This window comes from Trifolium pratense, linkage group LG1, assembly GCF_020283565.1.
Source record: "Trifolium pratense cultivar HEN17-A07 linkage group LG1, ARS_RC_1.1, whole genome shotgun sequence".
NCBI classification, from domain to species: domain Eukaryota; kingdom Viridiplantae; phylum Streptophyta; class Magnoliopsida; order Fabales; family Fabaceae; genus Trifolium; species Trifolium pratense.
Window position 1 is genome coordinate 38,379,340 of NC_060059.1, and position 26,917 is coordinate 38,406,256.

The window sequence follows — 26,917 nt, forward strand, 5'->3', positions numbered from 1 at the left end:
TTTTTCTTTATATTCAAGTTTTATACCAAAAATACACAATTGTCACCCGTTTCATTTTCATCCATATGATAGTTGTCTATAAATCAAATATTAATGTGGTAAATGTTTCTGTAACCATAAAAATAAAATAAAAGTGGTGAATGTTTCTTTTGGAGCTACCGTATCGTTGTATTCTTAATCATTAAATAAAAGTGTTTATATATTTAATAATTACTTCTCTTATATATCTTTTTCACCTTCTATTTATTTTATTATCATTAACTCTTGGTTTAATTATTGTATCATTCAGTTCCATAAGCAATTTAATTACATGCTGCATGTGCTTCAATTCTCACAACTCCATTAAACCCAATAAAATATAAATTACGATAATCCATACAAATTTAAGTAAAATATGAGTGACAAGAAATCATAAAATGAAACTTTGCCAAATTTATTAAAATTCAAAGAACAAGTTACTAAATGAGGCAAACATGCTTACCCCTTTTTTAAAATGATATAAATGCCACACACAAATAGATATAGTGCATAAATATTGACGATGAGTTTAGCAGAATTACAGTAATACTGTAATTTTGACGAAAGTCACACTTTAAAATTTCAACAAAATCATGATATCACCGATCATGCACACAAATAATAGTAAGTATGGCTTGAACCTTTGATATGAAATTCTAAGAACATTGGAAACCAGAAGGAACAGATTTTTCACAAGCACTAAGTAGAAGACTTAGTGTGACAGGTACATCCAAGTTGATACCAAGAATATTAGCCTTAATAGCAGTACAAAGACAAAGTGCTGCATCCAAATCAGCCAAACCTTGAATCAATGCACAACACTTGCTTGAAGCAGGACTTCCAACAATAACATTAACAAGTCCTAAAACATCAGCACAAACACCTAGTTTTAATGTGTCACTAGGACATTTTTGTGTTGTTGAAGGAGGTGGAGCACTAGCCTTAGGTGGAGGACTAGCATTTGGAGTTGTTGAAGGTGGTGGAGTACTAACCTTAGGTGGAGGACTAGCATTGGGTGTTGGTGGTGGATTACTAACCTTAGGTGGAGGGCTAGCATGTGGTGGAGGATGTGTTTTTGATGGTGGTGGAGGACAAGGTGAAGGTGGTGGAGGGCTAGGCTTCGGTGTTGGAGGTGGTTTGCATGAACCACAAGCATGAGAGAATGTTGAATAAGCAAGGAGGGAAAACAATATAATGAGTGCACTAAGCTTGTTGGAAGCCATTTTTATACTAATGTTTTTGTGTGTTTTGATGTTGAATAATAGAATGAGAAAGAAAGGGAGGATTAGACCATTTTATAGGCAAAATTTTGTTAGTGGTGTTAATTTGTTTTTTAACAAGAAATCTAGAATGTTTCATCACTAAAATATTACTCATATCTCAACCGGCAGAAATGCCGAAATTGTTAGGTCGGGTGTTATGGATGTGGTTCAAACTCCGACCCCTCTATTTTTATATGTGTGAGTTTTCAATAACTTGTTATCCCATCTATTTATAAAAAATATATCATGCACAACTTATAACAATATAACTGTTGGGTCATTACGAGGGGCAGCCGAGGGATCATTCACACATTGGGTTCAAAAACAATTTCACATGTGAGTTGGACACCACACTCTTACCCAAAACTTTAAGGTGTTAGATTTATGGGTCCTCGTACTTATAAAGTGTTCAACCTCCACTTTTCTAAATAATGTGGGATTTAACCACTCACACTTACCACAACTATCACCCCCTCAAGTGCGAGTCCATCCATTCTTGGATATGCTCCCCGGCCCTCAAGCCGAAGCATTCTTCATCCTACACTTATACCTCCGTAAGCCACACTGCTCGTCGGGACTCGCCGCCTGACCACCTTTGTTAGGAAGACTTTCGATACAAGGAGCCAGTTCAACCCTTCGTCGAACCATCGACTCTGATACCATTGTTGGGACATTACGAGGGGACAGCCGGTGGATCATCCCCATTGGGTTCAAGAACAACTTCACATGTGAGTTGGACACCACACTTTTATAGGCACACACATAAATGATAAAAAGTAAATCATAAATAATTTATTCACATCAATTGACGACATTGACTATTTGAGTTTTGTATGTGTGTCCAAATTTAAATAGTTCGTGGTTGTGCCCATAAAAGTGTTCCTTCATATTTTTTTTAGAAAATTTGATTGAACTTTCTAAATAATCTTTCCAAAAAATGACCCAAGAACATGGTCATTATATTCTTATCCCTAAAATATGGTGTAACTTATTTCATAATTTTTTTATCATCAAATATATAAGGTATAAACATGTATACAATAAATGAGAATATCAAAATCATAAAATTTATCATAATAGTTGCCACTAATTTTGCAAGAATCAAAATAATCAAATTACTCGGGTCTAAAATTGCAAAATAAACTTACAAACGGCAAAACAAAATAACAAGATTCAAGATCCACACACTTGTAGGTTGATGCAATTTACCAGTTTATACTAATAATATGAATGCAGCTGTGAGTTTGTTTACAATATTTTATTTTTTTTAGCAATTTTAATTTTATATTATATCAATAATCTATTAATATGAATGAATGAATATCTGAAATAACAGAAGTGCAAGACACTCTAAATTAACTACAGTTATATTTTACAAAATAACATGGTTTAAGATTGAGATATTTTACGACAAAAAGTGAAAAAAATTATTGGATTTAGAATAAAAAGAAAAATTTAATGAGCTGAACAAACTTTTATTTACAATAAAATATTAGTGTTTGTTTTTTAAAAAAAAAAATAGTTTTGTTAGTAATTATGTTGGGAGTGATTTTCAAACACTCAACCAATTCCTTACCACTCCACTTCTCAACTCTACAATATCTTCAAGCCATCATATTCTATCCCCTATCAAATCAAAATACAAAATATATGCACAGTTAGGAAAATGATTAGGAATATTAGATGTTGATGTTTGAAGTGTGAATTGAGTTTATATCAGATCAAAAAGTAGACGTTATGATCCATGAACATAATAATACCTTAAGGTTTTCGGTTAATTAAGATGTGTTGTCCAATTCACTTGTGTAGTTGTTCAAGACCCGATATGATGATCCTCGAACCTCCTCGTGACCCAATGCATGCAACAATAGTATCAGAGCTAATGGTTTGACGAAGGGTTCGATCGACTCCAACTTGTATTGAAAGTCTTCCTAACAAAGGTGGTCAGACAACTAGCATGTACCGTTGAGTGCTACAACTGCGGTGCAAGTGTATGGATGAAAAAGTTTCTGTTTGAGGGAGAACATGCCCATAAAAAAATGGATAGACTCACACTTGAGGGGAAAATTGTTGGTATTTCAAGTGTGAGTTGAGTCTCATATCAAATGTAGTGAATTTTGAACACTTTATAAGTGAGAGGACCCATGAACGTAATGTCTTAAAGTTTGAGCTAAGATGTGGTGTTCAATTCACTTATATAATTGTTCAAGATCCTGCATGATCCCCGAATCCCCTAGTAACCCAACATTAGATACATATTGACAAGTTGTTTCTTCTTGACAAAACACACATCTAGTTGTGAATGGGATATTTTTTTGCAAGTTGTTTAATACGTTAAATTATATCGAGAAACTGGGGTATAGAGTTTGCCTTGTTTCATACCCATTACTAGGTTGTTAACATGAATTAAATTGAAGTCCAAAATAGGAAAATTTTGTGAAGTATAACACACGTACAAGTTCATATGCCTACAAAATTTGAGTCGGCAAGGCTCCGGTTGCAGTGACTATAGGGCAAGTTCAACATCCTTTAGAAGGTGACAGATCATAAGAGTCAATGATGTAAATAGGATTATTTAATTATTAGAACAAAATCAACAATATACAATTAAACTTGCTTTCATTCATATATTTGTTAGAATTATTGGTTCAAACACGCGTTTTTACATGTGTTTTCCTTTCACTTCTGACCTAAGTAATAATTAATTTTTAATGAATTTCTTTTTTTTTTATAAGCAAAATATATTATAATGGAGTATAAGGGGTACTCGAACCCTTATAATTCAAAGTCAGAAGTTAAATGCTTTGAATACATCCCAAAGGGTCATGACACCAGTCCTTAAATGATAAATTAGAGTTTCGGCCATACCGACTACTAAACCAAACCCACGAACTGAATTTAATGTCATCCACAAGAAGAAGAGCATTTGGAAAAGCTCCCTTGAAAATCACACTATTTCTAAGCTTCCATATGTTCCAAGAAGTTGCCAGCCAAATCAAATGTTTAACCCGTCCACCCTTCTTTGATTTTACCATGTCACCAAATAGCGCAAAATGATTCCAACCTTTTTTATTCGGTGGAAGTCTCTTTCCTATCCACTTAAAAATCGCTTCCCAAATTCGTTTGCTAAACGGACAGAGGAAAAAAAGATGGTTGCAATCCTCATTATCAAGAAAGCAAAAAACACAAGATAACTCATGCACGTTAATAAGGATACCTCTGTAAAAAAATAGTGAGAGAATTTAAGATATTAAGTCAAACTCTCAATTCTAAGACGGTATCAGAGTCTCTCGAATATTCATTGAGTTTAATAGTATTGGGCGTAAGAGGGGTATGTAAGGTGAGGCAATTTCATCTATCTCACTTCCGATGTGAACTTCTTAACAGTTGTCATAGGGCACATGTTTAGTGCGACAAAAAGTGAGTGTCAAGTAAGGTGGAATTCAGTTGCATTGTAATAGTCAAGAGTGTCATATATTTATTTTACAAATAATCAAGTGTATCACACCAAAACCAAACATATTAATGTGGTTTTTCACAAGATCAAGGAGATGATATGATTTTTTATGTTTTTGTAATGCGGAATTTGATAAGATATACTCCATTTTTAAGGTTTCTAAAAGAAGGTGAAGAATAATTAAGTAGTACAGAAAGATAATTAGAAACAGGATAAGAATTAGCTAGATATTTATCGACAAGTTTTTTTTTTTTGTTGACAAATTACACATTGTCAAGTTGTTTTCAGCCTATTACGTTAAAACTATAATTAGAAACTGGGGTATAGAATTTGCCTTGTTTCATACCCATTAGTAAGTTGTTAACATGCATTATTGAAATAAAAAATATATAAGAAATTTTGTCAGCAACACATCCAAGAGTCCGATTGCATTGACAATATGGCAAGGTCAGCATATATATCCTTTAGAAGGTGACAGATCTAAGAGTCAATGTAAAAATCATTTGTTGATTATTAAAACAAAATCAATCACTATTATACTTGCTTTACTTTTTTTTTTTGAAGTCGTTTTAATCTCCTCCCGATTGCGTATATATATATATATAAATTAAAGACTTACTCAAACGAATATGAGTTACAATACCCATGTATATAAGTTTGGTGTTAATGGTTCATTCAATGAATTTTCAATTTTATATATAAAGGTCATACAATGTTCACATAATTATATTAAGTAGAATAATAATTAGAATAACACATTATAAGAGTAATTACATTTAACCATAAATATCTTCATTGTGCAATATCATATACTCGATAGAAGTATCAATATTATACTTATATTTGTCTATTATGAACTTACAAAATGTGAAATTTGGGTGAAACACTAGCATAATATAATTTCGAGTGATGGTCAGAATAGCGATCAGAGTTGTAGTCGGTGGTGACAACTGATGGTGGTGGTTTTCAATGGTCAAAGTGGTAGTCAGAGTGGTGATGGGTGATGGTGTAATGGTAATATGGTCAAACTGATTATCAAAAGTGAATAGAATATTGATCAACACTGATCAAATTAATGGTCGAGAGTAATCAAAGTGGTGGTTCACTATAGTCGATGGCGGTCCACGGAGTGGTGGTTTAGTGTGAGGTTTGGTCTTTTAACAATTAGTTTAGGAATTATATCATTGAGTTCCACAAGCAACTTACATGCTCTACTCCAATTCTCACAACTTCATTATATACCAATAAAACAAAATACAATAATTCATACATTTACAAATTTAAATATGATCAGTGATCACAAGCATAATGATCATGAAATGAAAGGTCACCAAATTTATTAAAATTTAAAGAACAAGTTGCTAAATGAGGCAAACAGGCTTACCCCATTATTAAAATTACACACACATCTCACGCATAAATAAATATAGTGCATATTTTCAATTAATGTATGAATTTAGCAAAATCACATTGACACACTTCGATTTTGTCAAAAGTCACACTTTGTAAATTGTAACTCCAACAAAATCATAGTATCCCTATAATTTCGTTAAAGTCATTGTAATTCCAATTGTGCACACAAACAATAACTGAAATAAAATTAAGTACCCGTGACCCTTGTAGAAACATAAGTACTAATAAGCATATGGCTTTGAAGTACTTTTGACATGATCAAATTCTAAGAACATTGGAAACCAGAAGGAACGGATTTTTCACAAGCACTAAGTAAGAGACTTAATGTGATAGGAACATTCAAATTGATACCAAGAACATTAGCCTTAATAGCAGTACAAAGACAAAGTGCTGCATCCAAATCAGCCAAACCTTGAATCAATGCACAACACTTGCTTGAAGCAGGACTTCCAACAATAATATTACCAAGTCCTAAAAGATTAGCACAAACACCTAGTTTTAATGTGTCCCTAGGACATTTTTGTGTTGTTGAAGGAGGTGGGGTACTAGCCTTAGGTGGAGTAGTAGCCTTGGGTGGAGGACTAGGTTTAGGTGTTGTTGAATGTGGTGGTGGACTAGCCTTAGGTGTTTTTGGTGGTGGTGGAGGACAAGGTGTAGGTGGTGGAGGGCTAGGCTTAGGTTTTGGAGTTGGTTTGCATGTACCACAAGCATGAGAAAATGTTGAATAAGCAAGAAGAGAAAACAATATAATTAGTGCACTAAGCTTGTTGGAAGCCATTTTTACACTAATGTTTTTGTGTGTTTTGATGTTGAATAATAGAATGAGAAAGAAAGGGAGGATTAGACCATTTTTATAGGCAAAATTTTGTGAGTAGTGTTAATTTGTTTTTTTACTAGACATTTAGAATGTCTCATCACTAAAATATTGCTCATAATAATTGAGACCGAATAAAAATTAAAATATTCTTTTTATTTTTTACTTAAAAAATATATTATCTATCATCTCATCCCCCCTCTCTATCACCTCATGTGTCTATTTCCTCCCCTCACTTTCTCTGCCTCCAACCCTCTCTCCTATCTCTCTTTTTGTTTTTTAAATTAGAATAGATACTAGTAGATATTTTTATATATTAATTAAAGTAGCACTAATCACTTTACTTTTTATCGAATAGTTAGATGGATAAAAATTTCATCTTTAAGGTGGAGAAGTGGAATGATCGGAATACAAATTTCGGCTCCTTACATATATAATGCAATGTCCTGTCAACTGAGCTAATAAGCTCACGGGACATAGTCATTTTATTTTTATTACACCCTTTCCAATTTTTATCAATTACTACACTAAATGTTAAGTAAATGTCATTTTTAATTTTCAATATAATTATTATTATTATTTTCAATTGGATTTCTTAATTAATACTATGTGCACCATTTTAAGTCAATATTTTATATTTATATTTACTGTAATAATAAATACATCAATACTCAATAAGTTAATTTGTTAAAATTACTATTATCTTCTTTTTTTTTCATTTACAAACATTTTCTTAATCTATGTTAAATAAGAAAGAAACAGTCTAGATATATATCCCCTTATTAGGTGAACAATATCCATAGAATATCCCCTTATAGTGTAGGATATCTTGTAATATAATGGGATAAAAATTTGAGGTGAACAATATGCATAGTTTATTTGTAAGATCATAGAGAGTTGATTAATGAGATTTCACTCTTCATAATTTAAACTATTCTACATTTGAAGGGTTTCTGCATTCTGCAAAGTAAATTTGAGCTAACTATATATATAAAGCACTTGAATTGGAACATGAACTTTTGTGGGCAAAACTTGTGTTACACTTCAAGAATATGAACAAATTGTACTCTTGTAAAAAAAAATACTATGAAAAAAAATACTTTTTGTCAAAAATTAATAAAGACTTATAGAATAACTATAGTTAATTAAAACTTCATGTTTCTTAATGAAGGTGAAGCAAAGAGTAGTAGGAAAACAGAGTTAGAAAAATAATAAAAGAATTACATGCATGCATGTAGTCAAGTTGTTTTTCTTGACAAATATTGTCAAGTTGTGATTGGGATATTTTGCAAGTTGTGCATTACGTTAAAATTATTAAGGAGAAACTGGGGTATAGAGTTTGCTTGGGAGTGAAATCAATAGAAAATTTTGTGAGTAACAAATGCACAAGCACACATGATTACAAATTTTGAGTCGGCAAAGGTTCCAATTGCAGCGACTATAGAGCAAGATTAATTAGCATCCTATTATTAGAAGGTGACAGATCTAAGAGTCAATGTAAATATGATTTCATTATTAGAACAAAATCAACTATGATTAAGCTGATTTCATTGACAAATTTTCATTTTAGTTCAAAAGAATGTAGCGGTATACTCACACATACTAAATGCTGAAAAGTCGATAGTGAATTCAAACTTTTACTGAAATATATAGGAGTATTTTTCTATCGATTTTTTTTTATGTCTGTAAGTGAAGTGGAAAATAGAAAATTACAACACAAAATTTCGAGGTCCGAATAAAAGTGTACAATCTTGTAATAAGGGAAAACAATAAAAAAAATTTGAGAAAAAAAGAAGTAAAGACTACTAATTTCAAAAACAAGAAATAAAAAACAATTTAGAGCATCCACAATGGAGATACTCATTTTTTAGTACTTAACTGAACCTCACGTGTACACATCACTCATTTATAATTTTTTAATAATAGTACATAATAAGTACTCAATCCCTCAAACCCAACATCTCTTAAAAAGTTCTAAATAGGCCCTACCAATAACACATCTCACCAATAACTATACATCATTATAAATGGGATCCACAAAAACAAAATAGGTACTAATGAGACCCACAATAACTATACATCTATTTGGTTTTTGTGGATCCCATTTATAAAGATGTATAGTTATTGGTGAGATGTGTTATTGGTAAGGCCTATTTAGAACTTTTTAAGAGATATTGGGTTGGAGGGATTGAGTACTTATTAGATACTATTATTAAAAAATTATAAATCAGTAATATGTACACGTGAAGCCCGGTTAAGTACTAAAAAATGAATATCTCCATTGTGGATGCTCTTGGCATTGACATATAGAGGAATGTTAAGGTCAAACTATCAAACAAACTCTTGTAGCCACATTCATCTCTTGGGCCACATCATCACCTATTTTTATTCTTTACCTAGTAACCGATTCTTCAAGTTTTTACAACACTGTTGATTTTTTAGTTTTAATTTAATTCTTGCAAGTGCGTATTCAAGTTTCTATAATGAGAAAATTTCTTTTTACCACCCTATTAGGTTGGCGAAAATACCCTCCTATATATAATCTTTATCTTTATCTTTATCGTTATAAAAGGAATAAAACTGATCACTCCTTAAACAACTCTTTAATCACCTCCTTAACCCTAATTTGTATTTAATTTCCCTCCAAACAGCTATTTAAATTAAAATAAAATAAAAAATTCGTATTAAGGGTTCCCATGAGTCATAGAATATGCAGCTGTTATTATTCTCAAAAAAATAGGTTTCACATGTTGCAATAGTTTCATTCCATTTTCTCTGCAGACTTCCTCCCCAATCGCCTCCACTATCGCCCTCTACTTCCTCCCTCACCGCCTCCACTTTCGGCCATTGTCATCTGAAGAGCACCGCCACAAAGTATACAAACCTGACCAGTTTGAAATTGGCTTCTTCTGCTTCATGGCCGATGTTAAGAGTCCCACATCGGTTGAGAGATGGCCTGACTAAGTGTTTATATACTAGAGGCAATCCTCACCTTACAAGCCGGTTTTGTAAGGATGAGTTAAGCCCAATACTCATTTCTAAGATGGTATCAGAGCCTCTCCATGATCCGTTGGGCCACCTGTTAGGTTTCCGCTATCGGGCCACCCACCGTTTATATCCACGCACCAAGCCCAATAGTGCTGGGCGTGAGGGGGTGTGTTAAGAGTCCCACATCGGTTGAGAGATGGCCTGACTAAGTGTTTATATACTAGAGGCAATCCTCACCTTACAAGCCGGTTTTGTAAGGATGAGTTAGGCCCAATACTCATTTCTAAGAGCCGAGAATTGCTTGCTTCACCTCCGATGCTCTTCAAAGTTATTATTTGTATATGTATGTTTAGAAGTTATTATTGGAGTAAATGTCATGGACAAAGTTCTATTTATATGAGTATTTATGAATCTAAAAATCAAATTATATAAATATTATATGTTGAATTTTATCTATTAAATCATTTGTTAATGATAATGATATGCTGGTAAAAAAAAAAATTCATAATAGTATGCATGTGAATATGATACTTCACAAAACTCGTGCAACGCACGGGTCGGAGTCTAGTAATGCATAAACATTCATACAAAGCCAACCCACTTGTTATTGGGATGTAAGTTATCAACTTCAACTCATTCACAGTTTCTCTTTTCATCCCATGTTTCTTTACTACTCCACAATATGTAGAAAAATTAGGAAAATGTTTTCTTAATTCTTTTTAGTGTAAATTTTTACACTGAAAAAAAACTTTCGAAAATATTTTTCGAAATTTTCTGGGTATTTTTCGGGGTAGAATAGAAATGCAAGGGTGGAAAGAGAAAAATTCCAACTCATCCTCCTACGAGTTGCACAGTCCAACAAGCTAAAAGAGTCCAAAGTTCTTATGTTTTTTAAAATATTTAAATCTGTACTTCTGAAAAATATTTATATTTTATACATGAGTAGAAAGCAAAAGAATATCAATAAATTTAGTTAAAGTTGCTATCACAATGTATTTTTTTTGTTTGTAGATGAAATGACAATCACCACAAAAAATTACAAAACAGCAAGATCATCGGTTTGAACCAAATAAAAATGTTTAATCTAACTATATTTTTATTTATCAGTTGAATTAATTCTTACATATTTCTACTACCATTTATATCAACTATACATAGACAATTATAACTGCACATGTTTGAGCATGTAACGACAAACTTTTTAAGGTTTTTAACTAGTTGCCCATGGTTCAAATTCGGTCGATGGAACTTCTCTTTTTAATGTGAATTTTTACCTTATCCGTCGTAGGTATTTCTTATGGATATTGGATCTAACTGTCATCCTAGATAGAGATCCAATTTCCTTATTTCCAGGCTAGAAATGTCTGAAGAGTGAAGATTATATCAATCTGTATCTAGCATGTTGTGGTACACATTTGCAATATAGATTACACATGATTGATAAAAGTTCATTAAGTAGTGTACAAAAAATAATGATTGTAAATTGACATTTGGCTTTAAAACTTGGTTTAACAATGATATATATCATTCAGTTCCACTAATTAAGCAACTTACATGCTCAAGTCCAATAAATAACCCAAAAAAGAACAATTTACAATGAATCAAATTGCATAATTTAAATATGACAAGAACATTCATTCCACATAAAAATAAATATAGTACACATACACACTGTGATTTTGATAAAAAACCACACATTATATAGTTTTATCAAAATCATAGTATCACTGTAATTTCGTTAAACTCACTTTATTTCGACCGTGCACACCAAATAAGAAAAACAATGAAAGTATAGTAACATGAGTACTAAGCATATCCCTTGAAGTACTTTTGACATGATTCTAAGAACATTGGAAACCAGAAGGAACAGATTTTTCACAAGCACTAAGTAGGAGACTTAGTGTGATAGGAATATTCAAGTTGTTACCAAGAACATTAGCCTTAATGGCAGTACAAAGGCAAAGTGCTGCTTCTGAATCAGCCAAACCTTGAAGTAATGCACAACACTTGCTTGAAACAGGAGTTCCAACAATAACATTATGTCCTAGAATATCAGCACAAACACCTAGCTTTAATGTGTCTCTAGGACATTTTTGTGATGTTGGAGGAGTAGGAGTTGGAGGTGATGTTGAAGGAGTGGGAGGAGGAGGAGGACAAGCATTAGGTGATGGCGGTGGTGGGCTAGGCTTAGGTTTTGGTGGTGGAGGGCTAGGCTTAGGTTTAGGAGTTGGATTGCATGTACCACAAGCATGAGAAAATGTTGAATAAGCAAGAAGAGAAAACAATATGATTAGTGCACTGAGCTTGTTAGAAGCCATAGTCAATTAAGGATGCAAAAATGAAAAGAATGTGACCATTTTTAAGGGGAGAATTGGACCATTTTTAATAGGCAACATTTTGTGAGGTTCAGTCATATCATGTGGAAAAATCTGATTGAGTGGAAGAGAGTGTGATATTGATAATGATAAATGATAATGTTTAAATAGATTTTTTGTAAGCTTGTGAAATAGTGGTTTTATATCTTAGTGGTTGTTAATTTTCTAATTAAAATATTTGTTATTTTTAATAATTTATTTTTCATATTTTATGATATTATTATTTCATTTTACTTAGTAGCTTATATGTCATTGGAAGGTTACAATTCTGAAGATATTATACTCTAATTTCCTTTATGATTAAAAACCGATTCATCCGATTCACATTTTAATTTATCCTCAGGTTCTAGTCCGAAGATAATAATGAATGCGGAGAAACCTCATCTTATATTATAGTCTTAATTAAATTAACTTGGAGGAATTTTCTATTTAGTTAGTACATCGAAATAACTATAAATTCTGCAAGAATATTAGGGTCTCTATAAACATTTGGAATTCTTGTAATAGCAATCTTGATTTTTCGGTTCACACAATTAAGGTTTTTTTGTACATTAGTATGTAATTCTTCGATTCTTCTTCAAGGCTCCCACTCTGTGAATAACATTGGTTTATTTTTTCAAAGATGAATAAGTTTTAGGAAAATGCTAAACAGTGCTTCTGTTGCACTCTTTAAGCATCTTAATAGTAAGTTTTTGTTAAAATTTTATCAACACATTGAAAATTAAAATGTTTCACTTTTTGAACAAATTATTTCTTTAAATGAAATGTTTAAAGAGTGTCCGAGGTACCGTTTAGTAATACCTTTTAAGTTTTATTATCTTAACATCGACTAGTATACATATGAAAATTTCTCTTTTAAGTCCCATGGGTTTCTTTTAGACCCCTCAAAATTTCATTTTTATTGTTCATAATCTACATTCTGAATTTGGTGTAGGTTCGAAACGTAATTTTCAAACCAATTTTATATTGATAAATTTCAAATTTTAGATTATGAAATTTTCAAAAATAGGAACTTGATCCTTAATGAGATTTGTATCACCATTATCGTCTCTCTGCTTTTGAAAATAATGTGAAGAGAATGCTTCAAATTCATCATAATTACATTCAAGTGTATGAAAGCATCAAAGAGAATAAAGTGAAGAGAATCTATTTAAAAATACATAAAGAAAAATCAATTTTTTTCAAAATTTAAAACAAACGCACCCTTATTGTCATTGGATAAACCAGAGCAATTCCTCTGTTTTGAAGACGAAGAGGAACTTATAGTAAAATTGGTGATGCAAATTAAATCTCATTAAAGATTAAACTTCTATTTTGAAAAATTTTGGAATCTAAAATTTTCAATGTAAAATTGGTTCAAAAATTACATTTTCAACCTACATCAAATTCAGAACGTAGTTTCCAAATTGAAGTTTAAGAGCAAAAACAGAATTTTGGAGGTTTAAGGAAAACATGAGAGCCTAAATAGAAATTTTCAATGCATATATACGTTCATGCAAAACCAACCCACTTAATATTGGGCTGTGAATTACCTATTTATCTTCTATATATTAAGATCGGATGTTTTCTCTTTAGACCCCATGGTTTTTTTTTTTCAGGAATTTACTTTTTTGCCCTTCAATAAAAACTTTGGTTGCTACGAACCGAATTTTTTTTGCCTTGAAAAAAAAATTCGGTTTATGTTAACCAAATTTTCCCCGAATTTGAACTAGAAAAACTTCGGTTTCTGCGAACCGAAGTTTTTAGCAAGAGCAAAATTGAAATATTTGGGGTATAAAACATACATGGGAGGCCTAGAGAGAAAACATCTTAAGATTGTATGCAATGCATCTGATAATTAGAGTTTAGAAAGATTGTATGCGATTAGAGTCTAAGACACTAAGATGGTGTGTCTCTGCAATTGTGTGAATGAACTGCATGAATGTGGGATTGGAATTTGCTGCGTTAGAAAGAGCACGCAGTTATACGCCGTAATTGATCTAAATTATTAATTTTACATTTAAGAATTTATATTACATATACACTAAAATAATTCTGACCATTAATTATATAATCGAAGAGTTGAAGCTGGAACTGCCATACAACAAAGGAAATCTATATCCCATGAATGTGTGGTCCACATTTGCAATACAGCTTGCATGTGATTGATTAAAGTTCATTAAGCACTGTACAAAATACTTGTAAATTGGCCTTTTGTCTTTAAAACTTAGGTTAACAATATTGATATCATTCAGTTCACTTCCCCTAATTAAGCAACTTACATGCTCAAGTCCAATAAATAACCTAAATAAAACAATTTACAATAATCCATGCATTGCATAAATTTAAGTAAGTATGACAACAACATTCATCAAATAAAAGTTCCCCAAATATTATTAAAATTAAAAAGCAAAGTTGCTAAATGAGGCAAACAGGCTTACCTTATTATTAAAACGAAACTCATCCCAAATAGATTTAGTTACATATTTATTAGGAGAATCACAAAGATACACCGTGATTTTGACAAAAGCTACACTTCAAAGTTTTTCCAACATCATAGTGTCACTGTAATTTCGTTAAACTCACTGTATTTTTATTGTACACATAAACATATTAACTAAAATTAAAACAGCAATGAAAGTACTAAGCATATGGCTTGAAGTACTTTTGACATGATCAAATTCTAAGGACATTGGAAACCGGAAGGAACAGATTTTTCACAAGCACTAAGTAGGAGACTTAGTGTGATAGGAACATTCAAGTTGATACCAAGAATATTAGCCTTAATAGCAGTACATAAACAAAGTGCTGCATCCAAATCAACCAAACCTTGAAGCAATGCACAACACTTGCTTGAAGCAGGAGATCCGATAACAATATTAACAAGTCCTAAAACATCAGCACAAACACCTAGCTTTAATGTGTCAGTTGGACATTTTTTTGATGTTGAAGGAGGTGTAGGTGTTATTGAAGGAGTAGGTGGAGGAGGACAAGCCTTAGGTGGCTTAGGTGAAGGTGGTGGAGGGCTAGGCTTAGGTTTTGGAGATGGAGTTGGTTTGCATGAACCACAAGCATGAGAAAATGTTGAATAAGCAAGAAGAGAAAACAATATAATTAGTGCACTAAGCTTGTTGGAAGCCATTGTTAATTAAGGTTGTAAAAATTAAAAGAAATGTGTGTGTGTGTTTTGATGTTAATTAAAGGGAGAATTGGACCATTTTTATAGGCAACATTTTGTGAGGTTCAGCCATGTTGTGTGGAAATTTGATTGTGTGGAAGAGAGTGTAATATTGATAAATGATAATGTTCAAATTGATTTTTTGTAAGCTTGCGAAATAATGGTTTCATATCTTAGCGGTTGTTAAAGACTAGGGATTTCTACTATCTATAGGAAGTAGTGACCACCAGATATTCTATCTCCGAAATAATAAGATAATCTTTTATGTCAAGTATCTGGTATATAGGGTTAAACTTTCATCTTGAAAATGATATTTAGGTAAAAAATTGTCACCCCGGTTCCTTCTTTGTGCGGGGGATGCACCCTATTTTGTGCTGGAACTTGTATAGTTTGTCGGGGGTGGAGACGTTGGGTTCCAGGTTGGGTTGAGGCCCTCTCGACGTTTGTCATGCCTTAGTGGTTGATCCTTTTTCTTCTCTTCGAGAGAAGTTTGACATTCTCATGGTTGAGGTGTTGCGGTGTTCTTTTGTTTTGACGTCGTTTTTGCTTGTTTCGTTTTACTGTGTAGTTTTGGTGAGATGGTGTTTGTCTGCTTTATTTTATTTTATCTTTGCCTTTTTTTCAAGTGGTGGGTAACTAGTTGTATGTACTTCTAGTACCCATTTATATTATAATAAAGTTTCTATTATTTTATAGCGTATATACTCCCTCGGGTCCTTTTTATAAGGAATATTTTAGAAACTTGGGTTTGGGTTCGGGTGGATCTCTCGGGTTTTTTTTTTGTGGTAATTTAAAGTTCGGTCGAGAGATAAATTAAATCTGGTTAAGAATTGTTCCTATTAAAAATTGAATTTGGGTTCTTCTTCCAAGAAATTAAGAGGAAACTCATTAATCACTTGATTAGGTGTAATATCTTAATATAAATTGATTTGTTTATTTGTCATTTTTAGTAAAATTATTTATATTTATATGTTTACTCAAAATAAAGTATGATACCAAATTTAGTGGCCATTTTCAAAATAAAGTATACCAAATTTAGTGGCAATTTTCAATTCCATGCATCCAGAAGCTATTAATTTATTATCACTTCTAATCAAATATATAAGTTGGGGATGTAGCTCAGATGGTAGAGCGCTCGCTTAGCATGCGAGAGGTACGGGGATCGATACCCCGCATCTCCATATTCAATGATTTTTTATTTTCAGGGTACTAGAGTACCGGTAATCTAAAGTTCAGTCGCAAGATAAGTCAAATATATAAGTTGGGGATGTAGCTCAGATGGTAGAGCGCTCGCTTAGCATGCGAGAGGTACAGGGATCGATACCCTGCATCTCCATATTCAATGGTTTTATTTTTAGGAGAATAGAGTACCGGTAATCAAGAGAGTTCAATCGCAAGATAAGTCAAGTTTGATTAAGAATTGTTTCCACCTAAAATTGTTGTGGAAAACTGTAACCGCGTCTTGGTTGAATGAGGTTTGAGCTAATCTTCGATCTCTTTTTATTTTAATTTTAATTCTTATAATTTCTTAATCCAAAGATGAAGAAAAAAGTAGTAGAGAAACAAACAAAGTTAGACAAGAATAAGGAATTACGTATATAATGACAAGTCGTGCATTTTGACAAAATACAAGTGGACAAGTTGCCATTAGATATTTTGCAAGCTGTTTCCAATCAATGACGTTCAGATTACGATTATAATCTGGGGTATAGTACTGTTTGTCTTGCTTCATACCAATTACGTACTAGGTTTATACCATGAATTATTGAAATCAAAAAAGCAAGTTTTGTGACTATAATTCATGTGTCGGCAAGACTCTGATTGTTGTGGCTATTGCAAGGTCAGCCAGAATCCTTTAGAAGTTGACAGATTTAAGAGACACTCTAATTTTAGAATCCCCGTTCTAATTTTAAAAATTGACCTCTTATAAATTGTCGTTGTTCAATAGGACATGTCATCTGACCATCTTTGTTAGAAAGTCTGGAGAGCTCGTAATATCCACTTGTTGGGTAGTCTGGAGAGCTAGGGAGAAATATTTGGTCAAATACTCTAGACCACAACAGAGAGACACTACATCTCCACCAAAAACCTCAGTCGTTAGGTTTATGAGTCTTTTCATTTATAAATTATAATAACCTTCATTTTTCTAAGTAATGTGGGAATTAACTCACCTCACACATGCCACTACAGTCGCTTATCTCCAAACGATAATATAGATTTCAAGGTTTGATTCATGATTCAAATGAACATCAACCTCATGTCGCATTTTAACTCATAACAACAATATAGTGTTCGTGTTTTTTTTCTGAGGTCATGCTATGTGGTGGGATGCATTTGTTTTCCCTTGTTATGGTTTGTTTTGCTGCTTGTCTTATGTTGTCTTCTTATCTCTCATTCAAGTTTTCTTTTATTTCATAAGTTCATTCATCACCGGTTAAATTTATTTTTTTAGTTTGTTCTTTAACTGTGTGTACATCTGATGCTTAATTTTGTAGCCTTTTTGATCCAATATGAAAAAGTTTATCTCCACTTTGATATTCAAAATCTCTCCACCCATTAGAAAATAGCTTCTGCTAATGTATTTTAAATGTTATGAAAACACCGAAAAAAAAGAGCAATCGGTTTTATTTTCTTTGCATGATGGATAATGCATAAACAGACTTATGTATATATCAAGCCATCCCTCCATGGCACGCAAGTTTATATCTCATGCTCGGATGGGTTGCATAATCCGACAGGGACAAACAACCCAAGACTTTGGGTTTGGATTTAACGCATCTGCTCTGGACCGTACGATCAAAAAGTAAGGGTCGAGATTGATTAATGTATTAAACTGTCAAATCGATCCTCAATATTAATTACTGCGTAAAAATACGTGAAATAGCTACAACAATCCATCACGTCCCAAAACTTTTTATACGGAGTAATATTTTATAAATAAACAAGGGTTAATAGGTGCATACCCTCCTGAAATGTGGATGAGTTTTGGTTTACTCCCCTATAACATTTTTATTTTGGTTACCTCCATAATGTGGAAGATTCTCTTGTTCCACTCATGAAATATGTTGACTTAAGATTCCACAAAAATGATGACGTTGCATGGTCAGTTAGGGACTAAACCAAAATTCGCTAATATTACAGAGACAAAATGACGGAATCTTAAGTCGTAACATAATTCATTAGGGGAGTAAACGAAAGAATTTTCACATTACAGGAATAATCCAAAAAAATAATTTACAGAGGGTAAACCATAACTCACTCACATTACATGGGGATAAACACTTATTAACCCAATAAACAAATGTTGAAAGAAAATGCCGGCAAATGTTCTTAATTTTTTTATACTTGTTATTGTGTTAAAAATAGTATAGTCACTTTTTTTCAACACAAAACTTTCTTTTTTCTTATTCCTTAGCATGACCCAAATTGTAATAATACATTAAAAAGAAAAGAAGAAACTATACATATTAAATTTAGTTTTTTTTTCGTAGGCAAAAAGTAGAAATTGAACTCATGATCATTTATTTAAGATAGATAAGATTACATACAAATATAATCAAATAGCTATTAAGATGGTGTGACTGCAATATAATTGTGTGAATGATATTCATGAATTTGTGGTCCACATAAACTTCAATACAGCTTACATGTGATTGATAAAGTTCACTATATGGTTTTACCAAAAATAATACTCTCATCATCACAAAATCTCAAAATAAATGTTGCATTTGAATATTATATATATATATATATATATATATATATATATATATATATATATATATATATATATATATATATATATATATATATATATATATATATATATATATATATATATATATATATATATCAAAAAGAAATGGTAAATGAAAGAGAGAAAAAAGTGATTTTATTAAAAAATTATAATTATATTAGTAGTATTAGTTTCAAGAACAATGTTATATATATAACAATGCTTTTTTGATAAAAAAAACAATGTTAGTAGTATTAGTTTCAAGAACAATGTTATATTAGTTATGGCTTCCATGTATTTTGGTGATTGTGTATAAATACTTATGAACACAATTTAAAAAGTATTTCTTATTAAATATTGTGTATTGATGATTTTAATTTTATTTATTTAATATAGTAAATGCAATTGCTATATCATGAGTGAAATTAGGCAAGAAGTTTGCTATATTAACCATAAATTTAACATAGCAGTTTCCTTCATAATTAGTGAGGGAAACATAAACCTCACAAATGCAATATCAGTGACGGAAATGTATTCAGTCACAAATCTTTTATATTATAAGTTTGTATACACAAGCAAACTCTAAACCCTAATTTGTTTTTCCCATTTTCCCTCCATTTTATCTTGCAATTTTTATTAAAAAATAATATAATTTTGTCTTGACTATGATTCGAACCCGCAACCCTTCAATGCAAAGCAAAATATTTCCAACCATTATGGCAAGTATATCAATTGTGATTAAAATTATGTGCAATAATTGATAAGCACCATCAATTTTAAAAGTATATCATATCAAAATTATTGTTGACTATATTATTCATCACGAAATATTTTTATGTCTTTCCTGGTCAATAATTGTTTTTCTACCGGATCATAAATTTAGAGAATAATTATCATGTGAGATTTGGAAAGTTATTATCACGTGTAATTTAGAAAGTTATTATCAAACTCAATTCTGCTAAATCATTTTTTTTTTGCAATACAACCAAACACAACCATAGTCATGTCACTAATCACATTCATTATTTTGATTTTAACATTGCAGATTTAATATTAACCGGTGATCAATTGATACAATATGCACTAGCATACCAATTGTGATTTAAATTATGTCCACAAAGTGTTAATCTCCATCAACTTTCATAGGAAAGATTTCATACGACAATTAAGCATCATCAATTTTCATTGCACAATTTAAACAATTAAAAACCGATAATCTCTTATATTATAAGCTTGCTAACATAAGCTAACCCTAAACCAAATTTTTTCCCCTCTCATTTTCTCTTTCTTTTTATTGCAACTTTATATTAAAAAAAATACAGATTTGTCATCTAACATGCATCCCTTACTTACAATAAAACATTTCATCCGCTAAAACATGTGCTTCAATTATGAAAGAATTTAGGAATCCTAATATGTTAACCCTGTTTTCAATAAATTTGAACGGCGGAATTAATCACAATTTTTATTTATTTATGGATGTCTACTTAAGTTTATGTTCTTGATTATGTCTTTAATTTTTTTTTAACCTTTAATTATCATCAATTTTTTAACCTTTAGTTATTAGCAATTTTTTTTAATAAGTAAACAAAACGATGAGGTTCCAAAATTATTTAAAAAATATATAAAATATAAAATAAGCACATAAACAAATATAGAATAATTAGTCCATGAAATTCCCTATACTACTCTTATTGAAAATGCTCTTTGAATTTTTGTATTTTATTTTTTATTGTTACATATTACACCTAATTAGACACATGCACCGCATGGGTCAAAGTTCTAGTTTGTGATATAATGAATCCCTCACAATTAGAAAAGATTCCCTCATTAATCAGTGATGGAAATAAAATTGGTCTAAGATTCCCTCATTAATCAGTGACACAAAAATTAGTCCATGATTCCCTCATTAATCAGTGACGGAAATAAAATTGGTATGTTTGTAATTTAGTGAAGGAATTTAACTTTAGTGGCGGATATATTCCGTACCAGTTTGTGACGGAATTGAAATTCCCTCGCTAATAGTTTGCGACGTTGAAATTGTTTACGGATTTAGGGCCGCAACAAATTCCGTCATTAAATTGCTTTGTGACGGAAATTTAGTGTTTAGTGACGGAATACTGCCCTTGCTAATTAGAATTTTTCTAGTAGTGTAGCGTCTTATAAAAAGGGACAAAAAATTCAAAAGAGACTTATATATATTTAGTGACGAAGGTAATAACTATTTGTTATTTCATTGTTAAAAAAAATGAAGCAACATTCTTTTTAAAACAAATTACTTTTCCAGATATAACATTTATTTTGTCGTAGTATGTTGGTTAATAATAAAAATTGGAAGGTCAGTTTTGTTAAAAAAAACAAGTAAATTGAGTACGACTTAGCTCAAACAACTTGTTTTATGGTTAGTTTCCAAATTTATAATTTTTGTCCATCTTACATTAAACGCACTGTTTTGAATGAAATGAATTAAGCATTTTCTAATAAAAAAAAACATTAATTTATTTTGAAAGAGGAAGAGTAATGTATTGGCCTTTGGTCTTTAAGACCTGGTTTAGCAATGCTATCATTCACTTCCACTAATTAAGCATCTTACATGCTCTGCACCAATTCTCACATCTCCAAATATCCAATAAATTCAATAAAAATTATTACAATAATTCAAATACATTTAAGTATAACAAGCACATTCATCAAATCAAAGTTCCCCAAATAAGGCAAACAAGCTTACCTCATTATTAAAATGCACACATCCCACACAAGAATTATAGTACATTTCTTGATTGGCGGTGAGTTTAGCAAAATCTCAATAACACGCTGTGATTTTTTAAAAAAAGCATTACATTTTGAAACTTCCATATAAAATCACGGTGTCACTAAGATTTCGTTAAAGTCATTCGAATTCCAATCATATAAATAAGCAATCGCTACAATAAAAACAACAATATAATTAAGTAGTACAAGCTAACATGGCTTGAACCTTTTTGACATGAAATTCTAAGGACATTGGAAACCAGAAGGAACAGATTTTTCGCAAGCACTAAGCAAGAGACTTAGTGTGACAGGAACATTCAAGTTGATACCAAGAATATTCGCCTTAATAGCAGTACAAAGACAAAGTGCTGCATCCAAATCAACCAAACCTTGAAGCAATGCACAACATTTGCTTGAAGCAGGACTTCCAACAACAACATTAACAAGTCCTAAAACATCAGCACAAACACCTAGCTTTAATGTGTCACTAGGACATTTTTTTGATGTTGAAGGAGTAGGCTTAGGCTTAGGCTTAGGTGTTGGAGTTGGTTTGCATGTACCACAAGCATGTGAGAATGTTGAGTAAGCAAGGAGAGAAAATAATATAATTAGTGCATTAAGCTTGGTGGAAGCCATTGAAAAATAAGGTTTCAAAAAAGGAAAAGAAATGTGTAGATTATTGTTTTTGTGTGTGTTGAGGTTGAAACATAGAATGTGAAGGAAAGGGGAATATTTGACCATTTTTATAGGCAATTTTTTTTTTTGATATTCAATCATTGTGAAATCTGATTGGGTGGAAGAGAGTGTGATATTGATAACGTTTCCAGTTGGATTTTTGTAAGCTTATGAAATAATGGTTTCATGTTTAAGTGGTTTTTTTTTTTTTTACGGTATATTTTAGTGGTTGGTAGAGACTAGGAATTCCTACTGTCTATAGTAAGTAGTAACTAGTAACTTAGATATTTTTTCAATTACCCTTTGACTCTCAGCCACCGAATCTAGTACAAGTGGTGGTTGCAAACCATTTGGTTCTAGGAGGATCCGATAATCTAGAATTCGATTGTAAGGTGAGTAAAATCGGATAAAAAATTATTCTCATCAGAAATTAAATTCGGATTCTTTCGGACAATTCATTCTAAGATGAGTTATTTAACCACTTGTCCAATATCTTGGTTACAGTCATTTATTAAGGTCATAAATTTTGAGTCTTGAATTCAATTTCTACTTATCAATAAATTAGCAAGAGACTTTATACCAAAAAAAAAAAATTAGCAAGAGACTTGTGCGGGATTGCTACACTACATGAAAAATAGTTTGTACCCACGACTATTTTTTCCTTATCCACGGCTTCACCATGAATATATAAAATTTACCGACAGCCTACCCACAATACAGACCGTGGTATACTCCCTCGTCCCAAAATATAAGGAAAAATTGGTCAATAAAAGTTGATGTATTTAGTCCAAATTCTTAACTAAATACATCAACTTTCTTTGACCAATTTTCTCTTATATTTTGAGACGGAGGGAGTATTGCTTTGTTGGTAATTCGTTATCTTAGAAAATGTTGCGGGTAAAGTTACTCACGCAATACCCACTTTCTTTTCCACATTACTTTTAAATGTTGTGGGTTTTATTCACCGTATTTTTAAATTCTTATAATTTTTTAATGATAGCGATTTAATTGATAAATTTCTAATGAGTATTTTGAGTAGTTAAAATAAGTAGGAAGGAGTAAAAAAGATAAAATTATTAGTTTAATATGTGTGTCGTAAACTTTGAGATATTGAATTTAATTTCTCCTTATAAATATTTTTTTAATAGACCCTTATGATCTACAATGTCCCATTAGTTAACAAGAGAGATTACATAATTGAAAAATAAGGAAGTAATAAATATTTAAGATATAATAGAAAGAAAAAAACAAAGTTAATATTTTATTTTAAGGTATAATAGAAAAACAAAGTTAATATAAAATGTGACTTTGTCAAAAAAATATAAAATGTGAATTTTTTTTTTAGGTGAGAATATTGCATAACTTTGTAGGTAGTTTCACTTGGGGTCAATTTAATTAAATTTACAGCAACAAAAAAAAGTGTGTTTCTTCATCATTTTTTGCTTACATCAACTGTTTTTTACTGGTCATCTCAGAAAAGGAAAGATTTTGCTAATGCACTATGTGGTAAAGTAAGAAAAAACAGACTAAAAATAAAATCCACAAAAAAGAGCGATGGTTGTTCTTCTCCCCCACACACCATCGCAAGATAGTTTTTGGTAAGATTTACACTATTAGAAAATATCTTTCGGTAAGATTTGTACTATCAGGAAATATCTCGTGATATAAGAGGGACATGAGAGATTCTGATCAATTTTGGAGGGCGACGAAGAGCAACCATCAAGAAATAGTGGTCCATAGATCCCTCCTTATAATAAAGGTTACCTTGTGTTAAAATATGGTGCACATTTCTAGAATACATTAGTAATTTATAGAATATCAAAGTAATGATGCATATGTCTAAATTTTCTAGAATACTTTAGTAATGTAAAGAATGAATCAATAACTAGTTTTCTAGTAGGAAATATCATGAAAATTCTAGAATGTAGTATCTAGAATATACCTCTTACACCGATAAATAGGTAAACTTGTGTACAATTGTATTCAAACGTTTGAAATGGAATGACAATAACACGGAGGGCTTCACCACACTATATGTCTCCTCCTGCAAATAAGTTAACTACTAATGTATTGTCCATTGTCCTATGTCATATGCTCTCGCACTACTTGCTACGATCTTCCAACTATCAATAAATGACATCTACACTATCCAATTAATTTTCTAAACTAACAGTAGTTCCTCAACTACTAACAGTGGTATCAGAGCGGTCATTCACTTGGTGTAGCAAACTATTTCTTTTTGCCACCACCTATTTGACTCAAACACAAAAGGAGTACATGTAGCCACCCATCCCGACTCTGTCTGAGTTCAAACTCGAAACTAAAAATGAGAGAAAGGAATTCAAGTGGCCTAACAGTCTAACCCTCATAATTTCAAGTTCAACTATATTGTCGTAAGTCTATGGCAAATAAGACTCAAGTTCAAATAGAGCACAAGCCTGGGCGATAAAAAAAAATGCAGACTTGTGACCTCTGAGGCTCAACTTGAGTACAAACGTAGGAAGAAAAACTACTACTAAAACAAGAGTCCTTGTCAAAAGTCTTCAATAAGACCGATAAGAAGATTCACATGCAACTAATTAAGAAGCAAGAGTGGTCTTTGTCAGAAGTCCTTAACAAGACCAACAAGGAAATTCACATTTCAACTAAGCATCAAGAGTTGTCCTTGTTAGAAGTCTTTGACAAGACCAACAAGGAGGATCACAAGCCCAACTAAGGAGCAAGAATAGCCTCTGTTATTAGAAGGCTTCAAAAAGACTGACAAATTAAATGAGATCAATGATAAATATTATGGCAAGAGGTGTGACAAAATTGAATCATGGAGGAGGTAATACTTTCCAAAATCAATTATACTACATAAGATCAATATATAACACAAGAAGAGAGATTTCCCAAATCCAAATTTGAGCAACTACATAGTATGCTTGGAGTTTTCGAAATATGCATCAAGAAGAATTGTTGAAATATGATGCACATTTCTAAATATTTCTAACATACATTAGTAATTTATAGAATACCAAAGTAATGATGCTCATGTCTAAAAAAATTTAGAATACTTTAGTAGTGCAAAGAATGAATCAATAACTAGTTTTCTATTAAGAAATATCATGAAAATTCTAGAACATAGTATCTAGAGTATACCTCCTAAACTTATGTACAATTGTATTCAAGCTTTTGAAATGTAATGTCAATAACATTAAGACTTCGCCATACTACTATTACTCTCCTCCTACAATAAATTAATTACTAATATCTTACCTCTTGTCTCATGTTACTAAATATTCTAATATTATAGCTCTCACACTACTTACTACTATCTTTCAACTATCAACTAAAGTTTTCTATACTATCCAACAGCATTCTAAATTTACAATACCATCTCAACTACTAACTCTAACAGCTTGAAACGGGATAAAAACTAGATGTGACAAATCATGCACGAGTTTATTTCTTAGATTATATAAAAAGATTTGATTAATGAAATGTTTGAAAAAAAAATTCAATTGGAAATGTTTGATTATGATTGGACGATCAAATTTGTCCCGATTGCATGATGCAGTTTTTACTTCATGCAACTTGGATCCATCAAAGTGATAGGTCATACAGATAATAATCAATACGGAAGTTTAAAGTAATATATATGATACTGTAACACAATGGCTATGCAACAAACAGGGTTAGAAAAAATATAAGAAATTACCAATGTGGGATCAGGAAAAAATATAAGAAAAAATATAGAGAAAAAATATAAGAGAAAAAATATAAGAAAAAAAATATAGAGAAAAATATAAGAAATTATATATGTTTTATTTTACAAAAGGATAAGGAATTGTATGTTTTGACAAGGATGATAGGGATGTTTTCCAATGCAAGTGGTTTACAGGCTAATGGATTCAAATATTAATAATTACAAACTGGCCGTATAGAGTGTCTTGTTTCATATCCATATGCTACTGGATTTGTTAACATATACTGTATGAATTATTGAAATGCCTTTGCCTATTCAAAAACATGAATTATTGAAATCGTAGGCCATGCATTTCTTGAGTAACACATACACAAACACACATGCATACAGTTTGTGTCATCAAACACCTCTGATTGCAGTGTTTACTTTACTCATAAGAAAAATGTTCCAAAATATAGGTGGGTTCTCCTTTTGATTTGGCACTCTATTGTGAACCGTTTGGGGTACCTTGTGGAAGTGGTTTTTGGTAGGGTGTCCAAAGGACAATGTTTTTCGTATGAGTAATAGGTAGACCCACTTGGAT

The 26,917-nt window shown here is 31.5% G+C and overlaps 5 protein-coding genes and 2 non-coding genes across 7 annotated transcripts; 2 read left to right on the plus strand and 5 right to left on the minus strand.

The window, feature by feature from the left end:
- Positions 1 to 412: 412 nt before the first annotated feature.
- On the minus strand, positions 413 to 1,313 carry LOC123915333 (pEARLI1-like lipid transfer protein 1). The gene has a single exon (XM_045966467.1). It carries the CDS (start codon positions 1,239 to 1,241, stop codon positions 675 to 677), a length of 567 nt encoding a protein of 188 aa, XP_045822423.1. The 5' UTR covers positions 1,242 to 1,313; the 3' UTR covers positions 413 to 674.
- Positions 1,314 to 6,052: 4,739 nt separating this feature from the next.
- LOC123915342 (pEARLI1-like lipid transfer protein 1) lies at positions 6,053 to 6,985 on the minus strand. Its single transcript, XM_045966476.1, has one exon. The coding sequence runs from the start codon at positions 6,926 to 6,928 to the stop codon at positions 6,416 to 6,418; it is 513 nt and encodes a 170-aa protein (XP_045822432.1). The 5' UTR covers positions 6,929 to 6,985; the 3' UTR covers positions 6,053 to 6,415.
- Positions 6,986 to 11,563: 4,578 nt separating this feature from the next.
- LOC123915354 (lipid transfer protein EARLI 1-like) lies at positions 11,564 to 12,393 on the minus strand. Its single transcript, XM_045966484.1, has one exon. It carries the CDS (start codon positions 12,268 to 12,270, stop codon positions 11,794 to 11,796), a length of 477 nt encoding a protein of 158 aa, XP_045822440.1. The 5' UTR covers positions 12,271 to 12,393; the 3' UTR covers positions 11,564 to 11,793.
- A 2,280-nt stretch (positions 12,394 to 14,673) lies between these two features.
- On the minus strand, positions 14,674 to 15,656 carry LOC123915372 (pEARLI1-like lipid transfer protein 1). The gene has a single exon (XM_045966500.1). It carries the CDS (start codon positions 15,446 to 15,448, stop codon positions 14,990 to 14,992), a length of 459 nt encoding a protein of 152 aa, XP_045822456.1. The 5' UTR covers positions 15,449 to 15,656; the 3' UTR covers positions 14,674 to 14,989.
- A 936-nt stretch (positions 15,657 to 16,592) lies between these two features.
- Positions 16,593 to 16,665, plus strand: TRNAA-AGC. The gene has a single exon. It is a non-coding gene; the product is annotated as a tRNA-Ala (tRNA).
- Positions 16,666 to 16,747: 82 nt separating this feature from the next.
- TRNAA-AGC lies at positions 16,748 to 16,820 on the plus strand. The gene has a single exon. It is a non-coding gene; the product is annotated as a tRNA-Ala (tRNA).
- Positions 16,821 to 21,830: 5,010 nt separating this feature from the next.
- Positions 21,831 to 22,811, minus strand: LOC123915362 (14 kDa proline-rich protein DC2.15-like). Its single transcript, XM_045966492.1, has one exon. It carries the CDS (start codon positions 22,746 to 22,748, stop codon positions 22,215 to 22,217), a length of 534 nt encoding a protein of 177 aa, XP_045822448.1. The 5' UTR covers positions 22,749 to 22,811; the 3' UTR covers positions 21,831 to 22,214.
- Between the last annotated feature and the right edge of the window lie 4,106 nt (positions 22,812 to 26,917).

Coding starts and splice junctions, on each gene's coding strand:
- LOC123915333 (XM_045966467.1), bottom strand. CDS start 1,241: ATGGCTTCCAACAAGCTTAGTGCACTCATTATATTGTTTTCCCTCCTT.
- LOC123915342 (XM_045966476.1), bottom strand. CDS start 6,928: ATGGCTTCCAACAAGCTTAGTGCACTAATTATATTGTTTTCTCTTCTT.
- LOC123915354 (XM_045966484.1), bottom strand. CDS start 12,270: ATGGCTTCTAACAAGCTCAGTGCACTAATCATATTGTTTTCTCTTCTT.
- LOC123915372 (XM_045966500.1), bottom strand. CDS start 15,448: ATGGCTTCCAACAAGCTTAGTGCACTAATTATATTGTTTTCTCTTCTT.
- LOC123915362 (XM_045966492.1), bottom strand. CDS start 22,748: ATGATTGAATATCAAAAAAAAAAATTGCCTATAAAAATGGTCAAATAT.